The 14928-nt window shown below is 40.7% G+C and overlaps 1 protein-coding gene across 1 annotated transcript in view; it reads left to right on the forward strand.

The window, feature by feature from the left end:
• Positions 1-9321, forward strand: part of LOC141219131 (vomeronasal type-2 receptor 26-like) — a 128702-nt gene extending 119381 nt beyond the window's left edge. The window contains exon 3 of the mRNA XM_073666018.1: positions 8396-9321. Within this exon, the coding sequence (XP_073522119.1) occupies positions 8396-9321 (926 nt within the window). The remainder of the gene's footprint in view (positions 1-8395) is intronic.
• The last annotated feature ends 5607 nt before the right edge of the window (positions 9322-14928 follow it).

Below are 14928 nucleotides of genomic sequence, written 5' to 3' on the forward strand. Positions count from 1 at the left end.
CCTGCAATAAAAGTAAAATAATAAACCAACCTCATCCTTACCTTTCCATGGTTCCCACGACAGCTTCAGCTCTGCTACATCGAGATGACTGGCTGGACCGCAGCAGAACGCTGCCATCCAGTCTGTCATCCCGCAGACATTGAGAAGCGCAGGCATGCTTGCGCTCCTCACTGTCTCGCTGTGACGGCATCCAGATGAGCCGAGGTCATGTCCAATGAACTCGGCTCACCTCATGCACGTCACTGACAGCGTGGGAAAATTCTCACGCTGAAGTGCTGAGTGCAGGAGAATTCTCCCACGCTGTCAGTGATGTGCATGAGGTGAGCTCATGTCCAATGAGCTCAGCTCACCTCCTGCACGTCACTGACAGCGTGGGAAAATTCTCCTGCAATCAGCGCTTCAGCGTGAGAATTTTCCCACGCTGTCAGTGACGTGCATGAGGTGAGCCGAGTTCATTGGACATGAACTCGGCTCATCTGGATGTCGTCACAGAGAGACGCTGAGCAGCGCAAGCAAGCCTGCGCTTCTCAGTGTCTGCGGGATGACAGGCTGGATGGCAGCGTTCTGCTGCGGTCCAGCCTGTCATCTCGATGTAGCAGAGCTGAAGCTGTCGTGGGAACCATGGAAAGGTAAGGATGAGGTTGCTTTATTATTTTTCTTTTATTGCAGGAGATCGTTGGTTTCAGCTGGAATGGGCGTGATGGTAAGTATGGTTTAATTTAGAACAATAAAGGATTGTGTCTTTATTTCAATTAAAGGACTTTATTCTGGGTGTTTGTGTTTTTTTTAACTTTGACTATGGGGTTAGTAATGGGGGTGTCTTATAGACGCCTCTCCATTACTAACCTGGGCTTGATGTCAGCTGGCATTATAAGCTGACATCAACCCCAACCCTATTACCCCCTGCCACCGCACCAGGGCAGCGTGGAAGAGCGAGGCTAAGTGCCAGAATTGGCGCATCCTATGAATGCGCCATTTCTGGGGCGGCTGACGGCTGGTGTTTCTAGCCTGGGAGGGGGCCAATATTCATGGCTCCCTTCCTGGGCTATTAATATCAGCCCCCAGCTGTCTGCCTAGCCTTTCCTAGCTATTAAATTAGGGGGGACCCCACGTCATTTTTTTTGGGGGGTCCCCCATTTTAATAGCTAGTAAAGGCTATGTATTCAGCTGGGGGCTGATATTAGTAGCCTGGGAAGCTCCGTGGGTATTACCCCCTTCCCAGGCTTCAAACATCTGCCCCAGCCGTCTGCTTAACCTCCGCTAGAGCCTAAAATTAAGGGGAACCCCACGCCAATTTTTTTAATAATAAATCCTTTATTTTAATACTAAATGACAAGTACAGTAACCAACACTATCACTGTACTTCATATATATGTGACTGACATGTTTCTATCTATCTAATCTATGTGTGATGCTCTATCTTTCTGTTCTAAATTGTCGGGTACCGCTGCTGAATTGCCGGCCGGCTTTTTTAAAGAGACAGTGCATGAAAACACTATTATTTTTTTAAATAAATCCTTTACACTAAATGACAAGTACAGTAAGCAACACTATCACTGTACTTATTATATACGTGACTGACATGTTTCTATCTATCTAATCTATGTGTGAAGCTCTATTCTTTCTGTTCTAAATTGTCGGGTACCGCTGCTGAATTGCCGGCCGGCTTTTTTAAAGAGACGGTGCATGAAAACACTATTATTTTTTTTGATAAATCCTTTACACTAAATGACAAGTACAGTAAGCAACACTGTCACTGTGCTTCTTATATGTGTGACTGACATGTTTCTATCTATCTAATCTATGTGTGATGCTCTATTCCTTCTTGTCTAAATTGTCGGGTACCGGTGTATGCCGCTGCTGAATTTGCCGTCCGGCTTTTTTAAAGAGAGTGTCTTCTGAGCAGTTTGTCAGCTTTTGGACACCTTTGCAGGTGTTTTCTATGTGTTTCTATGTGTTTTTGTTTGCCTGCCATTGGTTTTAACGGTGTTCGACGGTGTTCTAAGGTGTTTGACGAACAGTTCGAAGAACAGTTCCTCGAACATCCCGGTGTTCGACGAACCGAACCGAACCCGAACACTACGGGGGTGGCTCAACACTACTGAAGAGCCACCACGACTTTTGGTGAGAGGCAGAGTTGTGTTTGAGGATGCAGTTGTTGACGTGCTTCCAGTACTACGTCTCTGTCCAGGAAGGCGCAACCTGACCTCGTCGTCACTAGCATCTTCCTCCACCTCCTCTGCTGACCTCATCTCTTGGCTGACTGTGGGTTGACAGTAAGTGGGATCTCCAACCTCATCATCATCACCCTGTGTGTTATCACACCCGTCGTCCTCAGAGCCAACCTGTTCCTGCCCTGACAAAAAACTAAAGTTGTCGCTCCAATCAGGTATTTGAGTCTTATCATCGTCTTCCTCATTGTCTCCACCAACAGGAGTTACAGTTTGGGAATGAGGGTCTACATTATGGTCAGAACCTTCTGCGTCTGGTCCTGGATCCGACTCATAAAGATTCTGGGCATCAGTGCAGATCATTTCCTCGTCTGGATTCACAGAAGCGCTGGAGTCGACCTCTGATTCCCAGGCTATAGTATGAGTAAACAGCTCTGCAGACTCAACCATCTGTTCTACCTCATACTCAGACGGGCAGCTGGAGATTTGGGAGCTGTGAGGAAGCAAGTGCGATTTGGGTGACACCTTTGAGGACTGGAGTATTTGTGATGTTGAAGTTGATGTGGAGGAGAGCCCACTTAAAGGAGCACTTGATATCCGTTGAAGCACCTGCTGTTTTTGTGCCTCATCTGGAATTTGTAGCGATTGGCGTGGCCGTAAGAAAGGGATCTTATCACATTGTCCGCTAAAAGAAGTAGACATTTTAGTTTGGCTGGAAGATGGTCTTTCTTCTGCACCTACCCCACGGACACAACCTTTTTTCCCCTTCCCAACACGCCTATTCCCCTTTCCACCAGCAGCAGGCCTTTTTCCACTCATTTTGGTGGTTAACTAATTCACAACTCTGGAGTTGTTTGCACAAAAAAACAATGGATGGTAACCGAGCAGAGCTGAGTGGCCAAACTGTGGTATTAGGCCAAAACTATTGGCTGGGTTAGATGCAGAAAAAAATTATTTTTAATTTGCAACCTGATGGAGGTCAGTATAGATGGACTAATAGACCAAGTCCCACACACCGCTAGAAGCCCAAATATTTTTTCAGAGCTAGATGCAGAAAATTTTTTTATTCAATTTGCAACCTGATGGAGGTCAGTATAGATGGACTAATAGACCAAGTCCCACACACTGCTAGAAGCCCAAATATTTTTTCAGAGCTAGATGCAGAAAAAAATTATTTTTAATTTGCAACCTGATGGAGGTCAGTATAGATGGACTAATAGACCAAGTCCCACACACTGCTAGAAGCCCAAATATTTTTTCAGAGCTAGATGCAGAAAAAAATTATTTTTAATTTGCAACCTAATGGAGGTCAGTATAGATGGACTAATAGACCAAGTCCCACACACCGCTAGAAGCCCAAATATTTTTTCAGAGCTAGATGCAGAAAAAAATTATATTCAATTTGCAACCTGCTGGACGTCAGTATAGAAGGACTAATAGAACAAGTCCCACACACTGCTAGAATCCCAAATATTTTTTCAGAGCTAAATGAAGAAAAAAATTATTTTTAATTTGCAACCTGATGGAGGTCAGTATAGATGGACTAATAGACCAAGTCCCACACACCGCTAGAAGCCCAAATATTTTTTCAGAGCTAGATGCAGAAATTTTTTTTATTCAATTTGCAACCTGATGGAGGTCAGTATAGATGGACTAATAGACCAAGTCCCACACACTGCTAGAAGCCCAAATATTTTTTCAGAGCTAGATGCAGAAAAAAATTATTATTAATTTGCAACCTGATGGAGGTCAGTATAGATGGACTAATAGACCAAGTCCCACACGCTGCTAGAAGCCCAAATATTTTTTCAGTGATAAATGAAGAAAAAAAATATTTTTAATTTGCAACCTGATGGAGGTCAGTATAGATGGACTAATAGACCAAGTCCCACACACTGCTAGAAGCCCAAATATTTTTTCAGAGCTAGATGCAGAAAAAAATTATTTTTAATTTGCAACCTGATGGAGGTCAGTATAGATGGACTAATAGACCAAGTCCCACACACCGCTAGAAGCCCAAATATTTTTTCAGAGCTAGATGCAGAAAAAAATTATATTCAATTTGCAACCTGCTGGAGGTCAGTATACAAGGACTAATAGAACAAGTCCCACACACTGCTAGAAGCCCAAATATTTTTTCAGAGCTAAATGAAGAAAAAAATTATTTTTAATTTGCAACCTGATGGAGGTCAGTATAGATGGACTAATAGACCAAGTCCCACACACTGCTAGAAGCCCAAATATTTTTTCAGAGCTAGATGCAGAAAAAAATTATATTCAGTTTGCAACCTGATGGAGATCAGTATAGATGGACTAATAGAATGATGCTATGCCCAAAAGATTTTACTTCACTAGGTGCAGTAAAAAAATTGGTATTCTATACACAGGTGTTATATCTTGCAACACAGATAGGCTACTCCACTGACTAAGACACTCTGCAATAGGCCAAAAAGGATTAGCTTTGCTAGATTCAGCCAAATGCTGTGAAAAAAACTTGCACAGCACTGGCACAGACCTGCCTGGCAAAAACTGATAGGAACTGATGTAACCTAGTCCTGAAAAGGACTCCAATTACAATTAGTCTTTACTCCCACAATCTATCTATTTAAGAGCACAGACCTGCCTGATAAAAGTCGTAGGAAATGCTGTAACCTAGTCCTTAAAAGGACTGCAATCACAACTATTCCCTACTCCCAAGCTATCTGTATATTTGTGCGAAAATTGGCTTGAAATTAACAAGGTATAGCGCACACAGCAACAGCGGTGCCATCTAACACGCAGCTGCAGCAGTGAGAAAATGGTGGCGACGGGGAAAATGGCTTGGTCTTATAGGGCAAGGACATGTGACATACACTGCCAAACACACATGCCCTTGCTTGTGTGAAAAAAAGCACTTCGCTCCGTGTGTGCGCTGCTGATAGGCTGACAGATTGCACCTCCCCACTGCAAATGCGGGAAAGAGAAAAAAAATGGAGATCTTCATTGTTCCTGCAGAGATCCATCCCCTGCCCCTCCCCCCGCCCCGCTGTACACTCAAACTGCGTATTAACATTAATTTTCATCATTACTGAGAAAAAATCCAGTTATGATTTTGGTGCACGAACAGTTATCGAACATAACCTCGAACAGCCGAATTTTTCTCAAATTGTTCGTGTTCGCCGACCGGCTCGAACACCGCCCAAAACAGCTCGAATTTGAGATTGGCGAACAGTTCGAGTAGAACAACGCTCATCTCTAGTTAAGAGATTAGGATAGTAAATACCATACAATTGTTTGTTGCACAGAGCACTTTATAATAACCCACATCTGGGTACTTATGATATAGAAATCCCGTGACTGTTACTTATTAGTGTTGAGCGAGTATGTTCTATTAACCCTTTCGGCGAGTATGCTTGAGCCGAGCTCCGAGTATTTATAGCTGCTCGGAGATATGGTTGAATCGCTCCCGTGTGCATACTCGGACAGAACATGCTCGCTCAACCCTATTACTTATTTATTGTTGTTAATACTAATGTGGTATTATATTTTTCCATGTGGAGTGTGTTAGAGCTTATATTATATTTACAATAACATTAGCTCTACCTTGACTTGTTCAGTGGCAGTGTGTTCTCCTTTTTGTATTTTATTGATTTTAATATGTACTGTATGTCATTGGTATATGTGTTCAATAAAATATATATGATTTATGTATATTTTTTATCTTGTCTTATTCGCATTAATATGGGAGGTTCTCTTTTGGTTAATTAGTGTAAAAATCAAGTAGTTTTATTGTAGTCCATTAAAATCAAACAGGCCGACGGGGAGTTCTTAGGGTGTGACCAGACGGCATTTTTGCGTGTCAGTACACTTCTATAGGTCTGAATGTAATATGACATAAGCATACTTCCTATGTACAAAAACAGCAATATGTTTATGTTTAAAGCACACTGCTCAAAAAATAAAGGGAACACTGAAATAACACATCCTATCCTGAATAAATGAAATATTCTCATTGAATACTTTGTTCTGTACAAAGTTGAATGTGCTGACAACAAAATCACACAAAAATCATCAATGGAAATCACATTTATTAACCAATGGAGGCCTGGATTTGGAGTCACCCCCAAAATTAAAGTGGAAAAACACACTACAGGCTGATCCATTATGTAATGTCCTTAAAACAAGTGAAAATGAGGCTCATTATTGTGTGTGGCCTCCACGTGCCTGTATGACCTCCCTACAATGCCTGGGCATTCTCCTGATGAGGTTGAGGTTGGTCTACTGTGGGATCTCCTCCCAGACCTGGACTAAAGCATCTGCCAACTCCTGGACAGTCTGTGGTGCAATGTGACGTTGGTGGATGGAGCGAGACATGATGTCCCAGATGTGCTCAATCGGATTCAGGTCTGGGGAACGGGCGGGCCAGTCCATAGCTTCAATGCCTTCATCTTGCAGGAACTGCTGACACACTCCAGCCACATGAGGTCTGGCATTGTCCTGCATTAGGAGGAACCCAGGGCCAACTGCACCAGCATATGGTCTCACAAGGGGTCTGAGGATCTCATCTCGGTACCTAATGGCAGTCAGGCTACCTCTCGCGAGCACGTGGAGTGCTGTGTGGCCCTCCAAAGAAATGCCACCCCACACCATTATTGACCCACTGCCAAACCGGTCATGCTGAAAGATGTTGCAGGCAGCAGATTGCTCTCCACGGCGTCTCCAGACTCTGTCACATCTGTCACATCTGTCACATGTGCTCAGTGTGAACCTGCTTTTATCTGTGAAGAGCACAGGGTGGCAGTGGCGACTTTGCCAATCATGGTGTTCTGTGAGCACAACCCCCATCTGTGGATGTCGGGCCCTCATACCACCCTCATGGAGTCGGTTTCTAACTGTTTGTGCAGACACATGCACATTTGTGGCCTGAAGGAGGTAATTTTGCAGGGCTCTTGCAGTGCTCCTCCTGTTCCTCCATTGTACAAAAAGGAGGTAATGGTCCTGCTGCTGGTTTGTTGCCCTACTATCGCTCCCTCCACATCTCCTGGTATCTGCTCCATGCTGAGGACACTGTGCTGACAGACACAGCTATCCTTCTTGCCACAGCTCCCACTGATGTGCCATTCTGGATGAACTGCACTACCTGAGCAACTTCTGTGTGTTGTACTGTAGACACAGCCTCATGCTACTGTACCTCTAGGGATGAGAGCAATGGCAAAATGAAAAAGTGACCAAAACAACAACCAAAAAGGATGAGAACAGAGAAATGGTCTGTGGTCATCACATGCAGAACCCCTCCTTTATAGGTGGTATCTTGCGAATTGCCTATCATTTCTACAAGTTGTCTGTTCCATTTGCACAACAGCAGGAGAAATTGATTCACAATCAGTGTTGCTTCATGACTGGACAGGTAGATTTCACAGAAGTGTCATTGACTTGGAGTTACATTGTGTTGTTTAAGTGTTCCCTTTATTTTTTTGAGCAGTGTATATAATACCAACAAAGATAGATCATTCTTGTCATATAGACCTAAAGGGCCTTGTGCATTTGTAGATAATTATCCACTTTGCCTCCCTTTCAAGTAATAATTTGTGAAGTCTCCTCATTCTGGAATATTAAACACTTCGAGTTCTACAAAACGTAGACCTTTTGGATTAGCTGAGTTGACCTCACATATATGTTTTATTAATTTTGGTGAACCTTTTCTCATTCATATAGAACAATTGTATTTTCTAAATCTTACAAATAAATGCCTGATTATTTTCCTATATAGAAAAATCTACAAGCACAAAGGGAATAAAATACATGTGGAGTTTTGCATGAGACAAAGTGTTTAACGTAATGTGTAATCCAATACAAATGGGGTTTTACAAAATATGGAAACTACAAAAAGATCAATGTTAACATTTAAAATTCCCTTTAGCTATGTTCTGTCAAGCCAAACTATATCTATGGCAAATGACAGGTCCTTTTTTTAACATAAATCAATATTACATCAAGCAAAACCAAAATGATACATTAGACATTTCTATCTAATCACTGGTAATCCACTTATTTCTCAAGTGATTTTGGACTAATTTATCTTTTACGTTGCAGTTTTACATGTAATCAATTGTTTTTGTAAAACTAGATCATGTAGGTTCTCATCACTTTCTAGTAAATATCTTTTTTTTTTCAAAATATTTCTTATAGTTGCATTCATCGAACAAATTTAAAATAAAATATATTTTCTTTTATTTTGCTTGTAGACAAGCGATCATGCATTAGATGTCCTACAGACCAGTGGCCAAATGACAACAATCAATGTGCACCAAAGGAGACAGAATTTTTATCATATTCCGATGACTCAATAACTCTTATTATAGCTATCATTGTTATTTTTCTTTTTCTCCAAACTTCGGTTATCTTGGGAATCTTCACTTTATTTAGAGATACTCCAGTTGTAAAAGCAACTAACCAAAGCCTAAGCTTCATCTTACTTGTCTCCATTATGTTAAGCTTCCTCTGTATATTTTTGTTCCTTGGTCGTCCTACAAGAGTCACCTGTATGCTTCGTCAGACTTTATTTGGGATCATCTTCTCAGTAGCCATCTCTTCTATTTTGGCTAAGACTATTATGGTCTACACGGCCTTCAAAGTCACCAAACCTGGAAGCAAATGTAGAAAATTTATTGGAGTAAAGATCACCAACTCCTTAGTGTTTGTTTGTTCATTTATCCAAGTTGTACTTTGCATTATCTGGTTATCTACTGCACCGCCATTCCCAGAAAACAACTTTGACTTGTATGATGACAAAATTATTCTTCAATGTAATGAAGGGTCAATAATGGCCTTTTCCATTATTCTGGGTAATATGGGGTTTCTTGCTGCAGTGAGTTTCTTTGTTGCTTTTCTGGCAAGAAATTTGCCAGATAGTTACAATGAAGCCAAAAACATCACATTCAGCATGCTGATTGTCTGCAGTGTCTGGGTGGCTTTTATTCCAGCCTATTTAAGTGTAACTGGAAAAAGTTCAGTTCTCGTAGAGATATTTGCTATATTGTCTTCAAGTATTGGAATTCTGGCTTGTATATTTTTTCCTAAATGTTATATTATTATCCTGAGACCAGACTTAAATTCAAAGGGCAATTTGTTAAATAAGAATAAATATGATAGAGAAAATATAACCACATAAATTATGTTTAGCAATTTAATGTATTCAGATTTTTTTTCAATTTGTATTTTTTTCATTTTCACAATGACGAATTATACAATTTCCATTTTAGATCATTGTTGTTGAATCTGCTATGTGTTTTCAATGGTATCAGATTTTTGGAACAGTGAAAACCTTTAAAAGACCACACATTCAATAAAATTTTTAGACAGCTAATGAGCTTATTCCAGTATTTTAGTCAAATCTTTGTTTTCAAAATTCTGGAGAGAGATCCTGTTACTGTTTTCTGGTGTAAAACTGCTTGAAATATGGCAAGGAAAGGAATTATGGGTAGAAAACAAACAGGCTTACTGTTGGAAATAAAATGGTGTTTACCATGCAAGGTAAACCCCTTAGCTGAATGGCTGAAACTCCTTAACCCAAGTCCAAATAGAGGTATAGCCAGAAAAGAAGTGCAGTGAAGTGTGAACATATAATGCCCAATCCAGAATGTGATAGGGCAGATCAAAATGGGAAAATGGAGAAACAAAGACAGTTGGAAGCATTAGCACTTGGACAGGAGAAAAAATGTAATAGCTCAGCAGAAAGAGGAATAGACCTTGGACCAACAGGTCAGCGGAACAAATCTCCAAACCGAGCCATGACAACACGCTTGCAAGTCCCGCCCTAATGGGTATCTTTAGTTCATTCACGAAAGCAGTTCCCAATCTATGTATATTAAGGTTATATCTTGGAGAATATACCATAGCTGTCTAAGCCATCTGCAAATTGTAAAAATACTTTTCCATCATCTCATCTTTCTCCTGAGTTATGTCATTTAATGCTATGGATTAATCCTTCTGCTTTGTCAGACCTCAATGCTGCAATATTTTCCAGTACTATTCCCATGAGTCTAAAGTCCGTAAATACTCGGCTTCATATGTAATAATTCAATATTCTTTTGATGGTTTCCTGCTTTTTGCATCTACTAACACCTCAAGATCTTGCCTTGTACAGTTATGTGAAACTTGTATCTGTTGGATATGTCTGAAGGAAAGAACAGGCATCTCGTAGGGGTTAGGAAGCTGTTTCAGCATGCATACCTAACTGGCCTCCTGAATACCAGAGCTTATTCTCATCGCAACCACCCTTTGAGGAGGGGCAGTCACCAGTGCCCAAGGAGAATTATTCTATGGCCCACCTGGCTCATAATCAGTTGTCTAGGGGCCCTCTATAAGCCTCCCCTACTGTGCTACTCTCGACCCTCTCCTGAATCCATGTCAGCAAATGTAGGGAGATTGAGTGCTGTATCCTCTATGCACTATATCCGTTTTAATCACCACATGTATTATAGGAGCATTTGGGACATTAAGCTTAGTTTTGGGTGCCGCACAATTTAAACAACTTTCTCTTTATCAAGGATTCTGTACTTATCCACGCTCCCTGTCTGTTATAGAGAGAAGGTACTGATGGTTCTCATTGACAAAGTCTGTCCAGTCCATTGTCAAAACTTTCATTTTATTACCTATAGTGGTTTCTTCACCCATACTCCTCTAGTCACTTCCTCAAGCACATTCTTTCATTGCTCAGCTTTAGACTTCAGACAATTGTCTTGTAGCCAACTATACTGTTGTCTCATGAACAGCTACTACTGAGACATATACAGACCACCTCTGGGTTTGTATATGTCTCAGTAGAGCTGTTCATGCTGGTAACATGGATGAATCTGTTGCTGTGATTAGAAACCAGCATGTGCCGTACCTGCTGGTGATTGCAGCTAACAGACAAAAAAACGAGGGTAGTTTCGGGCACAACTCACTGAATAAAAAATATATAAGCCTATTGACTCAAATTTAAAGTCCATTTAAAAGTTGAGGTCCTTAATTTTTAAATAGACTTTTAACTTGACTCAATAAACTTATATATTTTTATCCAGCCATTTGTGCCAGAAACTACCTTCAATTTTTTCCCTTTTCAACATTCTTTTACAATAAGTTATGGAATTTTTTGCCTTGACCTTCTCTGACCACTCTCTTTGCTGTTTTTCATTTAGGTTTTCAATGTCCATTTACTAAGGCAAGTTTCCTTTCCAAAGCAAGTTTGCTTGTCCCCAAACCCCCTCAGGTAAACACCCTTGAAACTTGTATCACAGTGAGGACACAATTTATTCATGTGTAAGTAGGCACCAAGCCAATTTCAAACCCTACATAAGACGAACTCCAGTAAACAAACTACAGGACATCCCTTCTGTTGAGTTGATCCTTCTCAACAGCCAAACAAGACACAGCAGCACTACTAATCCTCCAAATTTGAGAACAACTATATTTCACATTTATAAACTAATTCCCTAACATGCACACAGTACATAAAGACATATGTATCTCTTCAGGCCTTGTACCTGACTATTTAATGCAAAATAACTCACCTGGGATGGAAGAGGACCAAACTTACAATGGAACTGAAGGAAACATACAAAAATATGCATCTTATTTTATACTGCAGCTTTTTAGGTTCACTTTCACTGAAGAGTTCTTTCTCACTCTAGATCCGGATGGTACAATGCATCTCTGATCCCTGTTAGGGCGCCAAATTATTTGAGCAAAATCAATTATTTTCTATGTCTTGAACTACAAATATTAAGATTTGTTTCCAAGATTTCAGGAATTCAGACATCTCAACCTTAACATGGTGTACTAAGTAGGATTTCTGGTTTATTAAAGCACAGATCTAATTTAATTAGTGTCACAAACAAAGAAAAATTCCAACCAAAAGATGTAGCCAATAGAAATTTAGGTGCATGAACAGCAATATGTGCTTCACAGAAGTTTAGAACATTAAGCCGTAAAAATAAAATTTTCACATTTTTCCAACAAAAATGTTTTTCAGCCTCCAATATGTCATTTTCTTAAGGGTAACAGGAGAAATTGCACCATACAATTTGTTGTGCAATTTCTCCTGAGTAAGCTCATACCCAATATGTTGGAGAAAACCACTGTTTGGGCACACTGCAGGGTTCAGAAAGGAAGGAGCGCCATTTGACTTTTTGAATTTAAAATTTGCTTGAACAATTAGTGGACGCCATTTTACGTTTGGGGAGCTCCTGATGTGCCTAAACAGTGGAAACTCCCCACAAGTGAAACCATTTTGGAAACTAGACCCCTCATGGAACTTTTCTAGATGTGTAATGAGCTCCTTGAACACCCAGGTGCGTCACAGAAGTTTAGAACATTGAGCCGTAAAAATAAAATTTTCACATTTTCCAACAAAAATGTTGTTCAGCCTCCAATTTTGCATTTTCATAAGGGAAACAGGAGAAATTGCACCATGTAGTTTGTTGTGCAATTTCTCCTGAGTAAGCCGATACCCAATATGTGGGGAAAAAACACTGTTTGGGCGAACGGCAGGGTTCGGAAGGGAAGGAGCGCCATTTGACTTTTGAATGTAAAATTTGCTTAAACAATTAGTGGACACCATGTTGCGTTTGGGGAGCCCCTGATGTGCCTAAATAGTGGAAACCCCCCACAAGTGACACCATTTTGGAACCAAGACCCCTCAAGGATTTTATAAAGGGATATAGTGAACATTTTGAACCCAGAGGTATGACAGAGAATTTGATAACATTAGGTCATCATATTGAATAAGTTGTCATTAGTCTTGAGCGGAAGTGCTCATTTCTACAGTTTGCATCGGGTACTTGGGTATTCACCAAGTATCGCGGGTACTCGAGTGACATGCTCAAGTCCCCGCCCACATGTTTCACGGTTATTATCACCCAAAAAAACATGCTGGAATCGCTCATGCATGACAGGCAATCCCCGTAAGTTTTTTTTTGGCTGTATAACAGCTGCAAAACTTATGGGACGGAGACTCGAGCATGTCACTTGAGCACCCGCGATACTTGGTGCATACCCGAGCACCCGATGCAAACTCAAGTAGTGATCACTTGCGCTCAACACTAGTGGCCATATCATCATCATTTTTTTTCTTTACTTTTGAAAAAATCCCAACACAATCGTAACCCTAATACAACCCCAACTCCAACCCTAACCCTAGCCCATCCCTAACCCTAGCCCAACCCTAACCCTAGCATAAACCTAACCCAAGCCCAACCATAATGCTAGCCTAACCCCAACCATAACCCTAGCCCAACCATAACCCTAGTCTAACCCTGGCCCATTGCTAACCGTAGCCCAACCCTTACCCTAGCCCAACTCCTAACCCAACCATAGCCCAACACTAACCCTTGCCCAATCCTAACCCTAGCCCAACCCTAACCCTAGCCTAACTCTAACCCTAGCCCAATCCTAACCCTAGCACAACCCTAACCCTAGTACAACCCTAGATTTTATTTTTAACTCCGTTCCTCGTGCGGTATAATTGATTAGACGACTTTATTCTTCGGGTCGGTGAAATTACAGCGATACCAAATTCATATAGTTTTTTATGATTGAGAGTTGTCACACACTAAAAGATGCTTTTTTTGCAAAGACTAGTTTTTGCATCACCATATTTTAAGAGCTATAATTTTTCCATATTTCAGCCATCATGTGATGGCTTTTTTTTTGCGGGACAAGTTACCATTTTCGGGCACGTGACATTTTTTGATCGCTTTCTATTCCAATTTTTGGGAGGCAGAATAAACAAAAAACAACAATTCCGAAATCGTTTATTTTTTTATGCCGTTCCGCGTGTGGTAAAATTGATAAGGCAGCGTTATTCTTAGGGTCAGTACGTTTACAGTGGTTCCACATTTATATCGTTTTTTTATGTTTTGGCACTTTTACACAATAAAAACTTTTATAGAAAAAATAATTTTTTGTAACGCTTTATTCTAAGAGCTATATCTTTTTTATTTTTTCGTTGGAGCTGTATGGCTGCTTGTTTTTTTTGCGGGACAAGATGACGTTTTCAGCGGTATCATTTTTAATTGCATTCATCTTTTTTATCGCGTTTTATTGCATCTTTTGTTTGGCTGTATGATGATAAAGCATAGTTTTTTGCTTAGTTTTTTTTTTTTTCTTCACTAAAGGGGTTAACTAGTGTGACAGTTTTATAGGTCAGGTCGCTCCGGACACAGTGATACCACATATGTGTACTTTTATTGGTTTTTTTTTCACAATAATATTTGTTCATGGGTACAGTATATTTTTATTTTTTTGGATTCTTTTTGTTATTTTTTTTTTATATTTTTACATTTTTTTTTTTGTTTTTCACTTTCTGAGACTTTTGGTACTTTTACACATTGTCCCACTATGGGACTTTCGCTTTTCATATTCAGATTGCTTGTATACAACAGCAATGCAGCAGCATCCCTGTGCTATACATGCTGTCACAGCTGCAGAGGGAGAAGTTACTTTGGTCATGCACTGTGCACGATCAAAGTAACTTCCTGCTATCTGGTGACCCGGATGTTATCATGACGACATCGGGTCATCATGACAACATCCGGGAGCGGCCGCAGACAATGCGGGACACCGCCAGAGGAGGTAAGTATCTGCCCTTACCTCCCCTTGCCCCCGCAATGCTGCGATCGACTACGATCGGAGAATTTTGGGGGTTAATGTGCAGTGAGCAGTGCATGACCACTCACTGCACATAGTACCGGGTGTCAGCTGTGACAATTAGCTGACACACTACTTGTGTGCGGGC

Source organism: Phyllobates terribilis, unplaced genomic scaffold (genome assembly GCF_046119375.1).
Source record: "Phyllobates terribilis strain yellow unplaced genomic scaffold, ASM4611937v1 Scaffold_1__5_contigs__length_1240528914, whole genome shotgun sequence".
Classification (NCBI taxonomy): Eukaryota; Metazoa; Chordata; class Amphibia; order Anura; family Dendrobatidae; genus Phyllobates; species Phyllobates terribilis.